Genomic DNA, 9,012 nt, shown 5'->3' with positions numbered 1-9,012 from the left:
TCTAAACAGCTACTAATTTAATTTAATTAAACTAAATTAGTTTTTTTTTAATTTATATTCATCAAAAAAATCCAAACATTAAAATATTCTCCCCAAGTTTTAATAATAAAGTTAATTATTTTTACACAAACATTATATAATCTTGCATCTCTAGAGGGGGTTATAAATAATCCTCTCTAGAGATGCAAGCAAAGAGTTTATCTACTGGAACCCTGCCCAACCGTAACATGCTCCCCTGCACTTGCAGTTGGAGTACAGACTCGTCAGAGCAGGCAGTGAAGGTGTGTAAGACACCACGTATAATTATGGCAAACTGCAAGAGTAAATATAGATCATAACATAAGTAATTTTTAGATCTGTTTCATTAAATATGGCACAAGTACAAAAGGAATTCGCTTGTATATAGAAAAGCCAGTCTACGATGAATATAAGCACCTAACTCAATTATCTCCTCATGATTTTTCTCGCAAATTATTTTTAATTCAGATTAAAATGTGTGTAATATTGATAACGTATACCACCAATGATAAGTATTTTACTATATATATTGTGGTAGGGGATTCATTTCCTGTGCTATATGCATGAGAAAACTGCTTTGGCATCCTGCTGCAAGAGCCAGAGCCAGCAAATTTTAGGATAAAGTTAGTCTCACAATTTATTTATTTTTTTTAAATCAAAATCGATCATTTCTATGGCCATAATTTCTTCCTTAGGTCATAGAAAAAAATGCCTTGTACAGCCTCCAAGACACCAAACTTTCTTGAAAATTCAGTGTCAGATATCAGTGATGACTTATCCACTTAAAAAATAAGAAAAAAAAAAAGAAACCCCCCCCACAGAATGACATGTTATTGTGCAGCATTTGAACAATACACGAGTCACACCAACACTAAACCCCCAAACAAATATTGCAGTAAGCGTGCTTTGTTTGAATCTTATTTAAAATGCAAAAGAGAACGAAAACTGGCCTGTGGTTTCCACCATCCGTGCTATCACAGTTGATCCAAATCAACACAAAACTACACTACCGGACTGGATCCATACTGCTTGTAGCTCCAGTTATATAAAGCATCAACTCTGCAACATCTTCCAAATAAGGGGAAGCCTAACAGAGAGCCTCAAGACCCAAAGTAGCACAGCCACAACAGGAGCAGCAGACTAACACATTCTCACCGCCCCAACAGTCCCATAATGTAAGCCAATCAACGGAACAAAACTTAAAATTCCCTGGGCCAGAGAGAGTAAATAAGGGGGAAATGACTCTGTAGCCAGCAGTTAGCGTATTCAGCTGAGTTGGGGAAGGAGTTCTAGGTTATGGTGCTTCCTCTGAGGACTGATTCTGGATTTGACTCAATTACTGTTTAATGAAAAAAAATTCAGTGGTACACGATAACCAGGAGGAGTAGAAGTATACCCACTTTGGAAATCTAGGCATTTTTCCTTCTACTTTCTGGATCTAAAATGGGCTTAGTTAGGAGCTAGGTGCCAAATCACTCATAATGGTGAAGTTTTAGGCAAGCCCAGCAGCAGAACTTTAAGTCTGAAGAACTTTTAAACAGAACAGTATGTGGTGTGGCAGCTGAGGAGACAGTTTTGGGTACTGCATTTTTGGACTTAGAAAGAATTAAGATATAGCTTGGATCTAGCTTCCATGACTACTCCAGCAGGGTTCTTAGTAAGATTTACAAAAAACATCTACCTACATCATTAGATAATTGAATGACTTGGGCCTTTATTTCTGTAGCTCAGTTGATAGATAGTGATTACCTAAGGCCAGAGATTCCCAACCCAGGGGACATGGCCCAATACCAAGTTGCAATGGGTTGGCTGCCTGTCTGCAGGAAGGTTTGCTGCCGAACCCAAAGTGACCCACATACTGCAGACCAGCAGTCAACTCTTTTCAGTCCGCGGTATGCCGGTCACTTCTGGACTGCAGTATGCTGGTCTGCAGTTTGCTGGTCCATGGTTTGTCAGTCTGCAGTCTAAAAAAGGATGCATAGGCTAGTGTTAAAGCAAGGGTTCAAACTCTGAGCTAAACAGTTGAACCTATAAGCGAGTTACCAGGAGGGAAGGAGAATACCTCTAGTCTGGGGATTAAGGTACTCCCTTGGGAAGTGAAAAACGAGATTTTGCATTTTAGTCTCCTATTTTCTGGGCAAGAGCTCCGACCACTTGAGTATTACTTAAAATGTAAGTATCCCCACTACTGCCTCCTTCTCCAGTCTTGTTTTAAATGAAGAGTGAAAGTAGTTACATAGTCATAGGAAAGAATTCCAGGCTGTGGATCCTGAGAGGGTAGGAGCACCTGCCTGCAGCACTGATTTGGTGCCTAAATTCTGGAAAAGGGTAGGAGTACAGAAATATCACTGTTCCCAGGATTTTCTGTTGGCTAATTCTAGATGGTTTCCCCGCCTATTATTTTTTTTTGTATCATCATTCTAAACCACTTAAAATTTCCTCATGAATGCAATATGGAACGCAGGCACCTAACTAAGGATTCCAGATTCCACTCCGGTGTGGGGAGCTGGTGATAGGGGTGCAGGGGATGGAAAAGGGAGAGGAAACAGACCATACTAAGTGAAGCATCAATGTCCTTTGTTCTATTCATCTTCTGATCTGCTTAAAACGCTTTTGTAAATCCTCTATGTAACATCCTATGTGCAAATAGATAAAGAACAGCTTTTTTTCCTGAAGCCTATTAAAAAGAGGGATGGATTGGAGATCCTGAGAGGCTTGGGATCAGGAAGTCCAACCTTAACCTACCCTCCTGCCACCACGTGTTGAGGGGAGTGTCTGCACTTTATCATGACCTCTGATGGGGAAAACAAGCTACTTGAACCAAGTGTTGGGTGGTAAAAGATTATGTAGACAATGCACAGCCTGGGCTGACTTTTTTCCCTGAACACCTATTGATAGAGGCAAAGAATTTTGCACTTATGATCTCCCAGCAGGATCCTGGCAACTAGAGGAACACAGAGGTTGAGTCTGGCCTTGCTCTTTTTCCACTTCACTACCAACATTATGGGGAAAAAAGAGCTTCTCTGGCTCAAGAATAATCCTACTGATGAATATCAAAGACTACCATGAACAAGTGAGATAAGAGTGTTTCTCAAAGAAAAGGAAGGAATATTTTATAAATAGAGAGTATTATGCAACCTAAATATTACTTGTAACTACCACCCGTCTACCCATTATGATAAGAGTGACAGACAGTATTAGAGGATCAAAATTAGTTTCCAGCCTTTACTTAGCCAAACTGCTAAGGGGGAAGAAACAGTACCCATCACGATGCCCTCAGCAATATTCCCACACCTATTCCATCAACCTTTTGCTGACTACAGCTACATTCAAAAACATGATTAAGGCATTAGTTTATTAGGGTCACACAAAACCAAACTGATGTTCTAGTGGCAGATTGCAGCTATTCCTAGGGACTGATTGAGGAAAGGTTTGAACTGCTGACCTGAAGGAAAAATGTTCTTTAACTTGTTAAGCCTGCATAGTACCCAGAAATGGAAAGGATAATTAATTAATCTGCTGCTTCAAAACAAATTGAATATATCACAATATATATAAAAAATAAAGCTCTTACTGTAATGAGGTCATCCCCTTTAACCATTCTTCCTTGGTAAAAAAACCCATGCTTTCAGCCTCTAATTTCCAAGCTAAAACTAGCATAATGATCTAGAGAAAGAGGGAAAAAGAGAGGAATATTCACCAAACAAAGAAGAAAAATACTATTACTGTAACTTAGCAGTAGTGATTGATCTCTAGTTGTTCATAAAGAAAATTTCATGCATTTAGGAATAAAAATGGTTTAACTGTATTTTAAAATGTATTAACATTTTAAATTATTTAAATATATAGAATAATCTTTCCCTTAAATGTTATATTCTTAAGAACTTTACCTGACGTTTAAAATCTTGATTGAAATCCTCATATTGAAATCTTAAGAACAAGAAAATCCCCCAAACTAAAAAGCCACAATAAATTTCCCTGTTACTTACTGTAGTTACTCTTATTTGCCTAAATCTAAATAAAATCAAATTATTTACTCAGAATTCCCATTAGTGTGCAATAATAAAACCTACATTTTCAGGCTCAACACCAATGTCTTCACAGAACTTTTCCATACCTTCTGGTCCTACAACTTCATCAGGACCTTAAAAAACAAAGAGAAACTAGACTGAACTATACAAAAGTATTGAAATTTATGAGCAGTACTGATGCATACAAACATAAAAGCTGCCAACTGAAAAGTATATTTGAAAACTGACACCATAAGGAACTGTTTGCATTCATTTCAATAGTTTGTGAGTTAGAAACAAACTCCATCTACAACATGAGGATGGATGAAGAGAGGGTACCAGTTACGACCCTTAAAAAGATGTAACGGCCAATGCAACTCAATCACCTTTAGCATGCTTTGACATACAATATATCTACAATGCAATCATAACAGTAATACTTAAGTCAGCTTTAAACTACCTAGGTCAGATTACACCAGGATTACCTGGCTAGCACAGCGTGGGCCAATTCTTCTGTTTCTCAGATAGGCTTGAGGCTTGCATTAAGCTCTCTTGCTATGACTAGACTGCTTACAGACCCAGAATTAGCTAATTTAACTCTAGCTTGCATACCTCTATGTCACAGTGCACTGTTGACATATCCCCAGTAAACAAGAAGCCCTATAACTATTTTGTCAAGAAAGCATTTGCTCAAAGTAACTTGTTTTTGTTACTACTATTTTAAGTACTGCAGACTTGGTTTAAAAGCAGATATGCAAGGGGAAGAACTCTCAAATCATATGGAATTAATTATTTCATAGATTAATGAATTTTCTTATTAAGTTTTCCATAATCTCCACTTCATAAGTTGGTATTTTATATGTATTGTTGTTATAAAAATAGTGAAATAAGTTTAATATGTACAAATAAATAAATTCAGTATAAAATTATTATAATTTCAATTAGAACTGGAATGATGTTTTTCTACATTGTAGGTTGCTACTTGTTTCCTTTTTGTACAAAAAGGCTTTTTAGAAGCAGCAAGACTGGCACGTTAAAAAGCACGTACAGGCATATTCTTGCAGTTTATCCATTAAATTGTTTCAGCAAACCTCTTTTGGGTACTACAAATATTTCTGCTGAGCTTATTGCAACAACTGCTCCTTCTGGACTATTAGTGAAGTTGATGGACACATTGTTAGCAGTTCTCCTCACATACCATTGGAGAGATGCTAGAGATAAAACAGATACTATTTTACTATCTATTAAAACATGACTATCTATACACATGCTGGTTCACATTCTAATTAGAGTGCATCAGAGCAGACTCAATTAAGAGTCTGTTCTGCCTTGCAATTAGAACACTCCAGCACTGCTTCACCGCCATGTGTATTAAGCCCCTGCACATTTTAAAATGGCTGAGGGGTTGCTTTATGTAAACCTCATTGACTGTGATTTAGCCAAAGCACCCTTGTGGCCATTTTTAAGTGTGGGGAGGCGTAATACACATGACAATGAGGTGTTTCAATTAAAGTGGCTTTTTGGAAACTGCTATAATTAAAATGCACCCCACCTCCCGAGCATGTGTATAGGCAGCCTGCATTTTTAAACCCCAAGTGGTTGATGTTAGGTTTACAGGACAAAGTAGTAATTTTAGAAATTATTTTTTGTCACCCATGAATAATGTAAGGGACCCATTACTGTATTATTGTTTATATCCTGTCATACATCTTAAGTTATGTGCATTATGTCTATCACCTTTCATAAAACTCCCTTTTATAGGTTGGCAATTACAACATATTTAAATATCTGGTGTGGCCTAGAGTGGTAGTCTAGTCAGAATGCTCTGAGTTGTTGTTTTTATATGGAATAAGTTTGCGTTGGACAGATGGGAAAGCAAATGTGGGTCTCCTGCAAGGTCTCGCACAGTACAATCACTGGTTTAAAAAAGTATGTACGACAGTATACAGATGTCAAGTACCTGATTTTGTGAAGAAATAAATGACACAGAAGATGATAATAATTTAAGCATCAATCTAGAGAACACATATACATAAGAAATTTTCTCTGTCATTAACAGGCCCACAGACTTTGATGGGCATTAATTGACCACATTTTCAGCACTAGGTTCTTAGCACAAGGCACTATTACAAAACCCATGCAAATAAGTGTTATAACCTCACTGTTGTTAATTGTTCTCTCACAATGCATTACAGTTAAAAAAAATTATTACATGTTTAAACAAAAATATATAATGCACTAATATGCAATAATAGTTTGTGTGTGTGTGTGTGTATATATATATATATATTATACTTCTACATTTAAAAAGTGTGTATACACACACACACTTTTTAAATGTAAAAGTACATTTAAAATGTAAAAAAAAATGTGCACGGAGGCATCTGTGTTATACCTGCACACGTATGCGCACATTTTTTTTTAATTGTGAAAGTAAAAAAAAAAAAGATACATATAGTCCAAGCGTATAAATAGAGATCACCAAATGAAGCAGATCAGCTGTGCCAGGATGCATTCCAGTGCATTTGAACTGCATCAGGTGATCTGCAGTTAATATGCTGATCCTGTGGGACAATGGGCAACACATTCCCAGAGATGCACCCCAGGGAACCTTTGGGGTGTGTCTCTGTAAGCAGGGAATGCCAGCTCCAGTATGGTCCTGGAGCTGAGACCACCAGTTAGCTGACTGGCATTCCAGTGCTGGGATGCACATGAGCAAGGTCACCGCACTGGCTCCCAGCCCCAGGACCATTCTGATCAGCCGGAGTATAAGATTTGGTACTGGAGCATTGACATGAGCTCTTGGGGCTTCAGAGGCCTGATCCCACATGCCCTAGGAATGGGGATTTCCAGGGCATGCCAGAATCAGTCCCCTGAAGCTCTGGGGGCACCTGCCTGGGGTGGCTGGAGCGTGAGAGCAGCTCCATGCTGCCTGCACTCTCATGCCTTAAATAAATGCGTTGGGTGCAAAACAGTTGCATAAGATCATACCCATGTCACAGCCACAAACTTTGGGCATTTGTGGCATGACAAGGGTATGGAAGTCTGTTTGCTTGGCCTTTGTGCCACCATAAAAAAATGTTATGGCAGCACTAAGGCAACATTTGTTTATATCCCAAGACTCCATATAATAAAACTAAATGCCATTTGCATTTAGTTCATACAAAGCTAGTATTAACCATAAGCCCATGCAACTGAAAGCCTTTAGTTTTCCCAAAAGAAAGCTGTGGCAGATAGAGAGTCCGAGCTAACATGCCTCAAACCTGATTTTGGAGGTATCACTGTTAGGGCTAAAAGGGTAGTTCTACTACTACTTCATTTCTGGAAAAACTGTCAATAGGAATACTAACTAACTAGTGTCAGTTTTGATGCAGATGCTTGATCCAATTTCTACCCAATAAAAACTATGAACTCGTTGGAATGGCTAGCAAAGACATCCTGTCATCCAACTATTTAGGATAGATTTTTATCAAGCAGCCTAAAAAAGGAAGGCTCTGCAAATCATTAAACAATTAAATTGGGCCTTGGAAACTGTTAATGAACAGGAGACAAAAAGCCACCCTTCCCCCCATGAGCGTTTAATAAATTATGCAAAGGAGATAGTTTTGTTAAGATGAACAATTAGTTACAAAACAGTTAAAGGAGAGCTTCTTTTAACATATTTGTAACAATCCTTTGGCGTTTGAGATGTAAATTTTTGTGTGAATCTTTATATAACTAATAAGTATAAGCCAATATCAGTTTGCTGTAATGTAAACAAGATAGTACAGGGCTATTAACTATTTAATGACTCTCCTAATTGTTTCATCTACTGCATGGTTTAATTTTGTTTAACCTGAATGCAATGAAACTGTACAGGGAACCATGCCCATACTACCCACCTGCACACACACACACAAAAATTAATAGGAAGGACATATCTGAATCAGAACTAAACAGTGTAATAGCAGTTGCCTTACGTAAAGTTACAGTAATAGGCAACCAAAGTGCTGGTTAACTGGGAAAGAAAGGACAAACAGATGAAAAAGAAAGAGATACACAAGAAGCTGGGTAAACATAACTATTCAAGAAATATGAATCTGCATGCTTCCTGTGGTCTATGTATTCAGAAAAATATAAATGTGAATAGTCATACATTTAGTTAAATTTGTTTTCAGCTTGAACATTCCCAATAAACCATATTAACATTTAAACATGGCTGCTATTACATTCATACCTGCATATTCATAAAACCAGGCCAGGCACTTCTTGCTTGAAAAATGCTCCTCTCCACTTATCACTTTACCAGAGGCTTGTGATCTGCAATAGCTTACAGAAATATATAAAGATACCCAAGATGTTATATCTCCTGTTCCTCATGTTTAAAAAGATTTTGTACAATGAATTGCAAATTACTTATTATTAGGTCAAGCCAACATTAACAATGTGCATCTCTATATCTATAGTCAGACATCATATGTCGTGTGTGCACCACATGTCATCAGTTTTATGGACACTGAACTGCAAGTGGCTTTCAGAAGCACTAAGCAGCACAAATCAAATTTAAATCAATGGGACCTACAGCGTTCAACAAGGAATTCAGGCTACTTATATTCAAATACCCCAGTTACATACACTTTTTCAATTTAAAGGTCCACATCATTCACATTATCATTTCATTTAAAGAAGTCGTAGCGTTTGTCTATGTATATGAGAAAAGTAACAAGCCACAACAAGCAACATGACAATGCAAGTACTAAGAGCCACCGAACATCCTTGAACACTCCTATGGCATCACCGAGATATGCACAGTTCCCTCTACCCTAGAGCCAACATCATGCTATTTTATAATAACAACTCTTTCAATTCAAACAGCAGCCAGTGGTCATTTAAAACTCGTATTCATATCTTTACTTTAATACAAAAACTATAGCACTTGTAAATTCAACACTTAAAACTCAAATCACATCTTTTCAGTTTATGCTACACTGCTCCCTCCTCCCCC

The 9,012-nt window shown here is 37.6% G+C and overlaps 1 protein-coding gene across 1 annotated transcript in view; it reads right to left on the bottom strand.

Annotated features, from left to right (window-relative positions):
* The window catches only part of DCUN1D5 (defective in cullin neddylation 1 domain containing 5), a 15,619-nt gene extending 7,262 nt beyond the window's left edge, over window positions 1–8,357 (bottom strand). Inside the window, exons 1-3 of the mRNA XM_019530265.1 lie at window positions 8,245–8,357; window positions 4,092–4,162; window positions 3,593–3,684 (exon numbers count right to left, since the gene is read on the bottom strand). Coding sequence (XP_019385810.1) covers window positions 3,593–3,684; window positions 4,092–4,133 — 134 coding nt within the window. The 5' untranslated portion in view covers window positions 4,134–4,162; window positions 8,245–8,357. The remainder of the gene's footprint in view (window positions 1–3,592; window positions 3,685–4,091; window positions 4,163–8,244) is intronic.
* Between the last annotated feature and the right edge of the window lie 655 nt (window positions 8,358–9,012).

The sequence above is a fragment of the Crocodylus porosus genome, unplaced genomic scaffold (genome assembly GCF_001723895.1).
Source record: "Crocodylus porosus isolate Cpor-Errol unplaced genomic scaffold, CroPor_comp1, whole genome shotgun sequence".
Taxonomy (NCBI): Eukaryota; Metazoa; Chordata; order Crocodylia; family Crocodylidae; genus Crocodylus; species Crocodylus porosus.
This window is presented reverse-complemented; position numbering and strand designations above follow the sequence as displayed.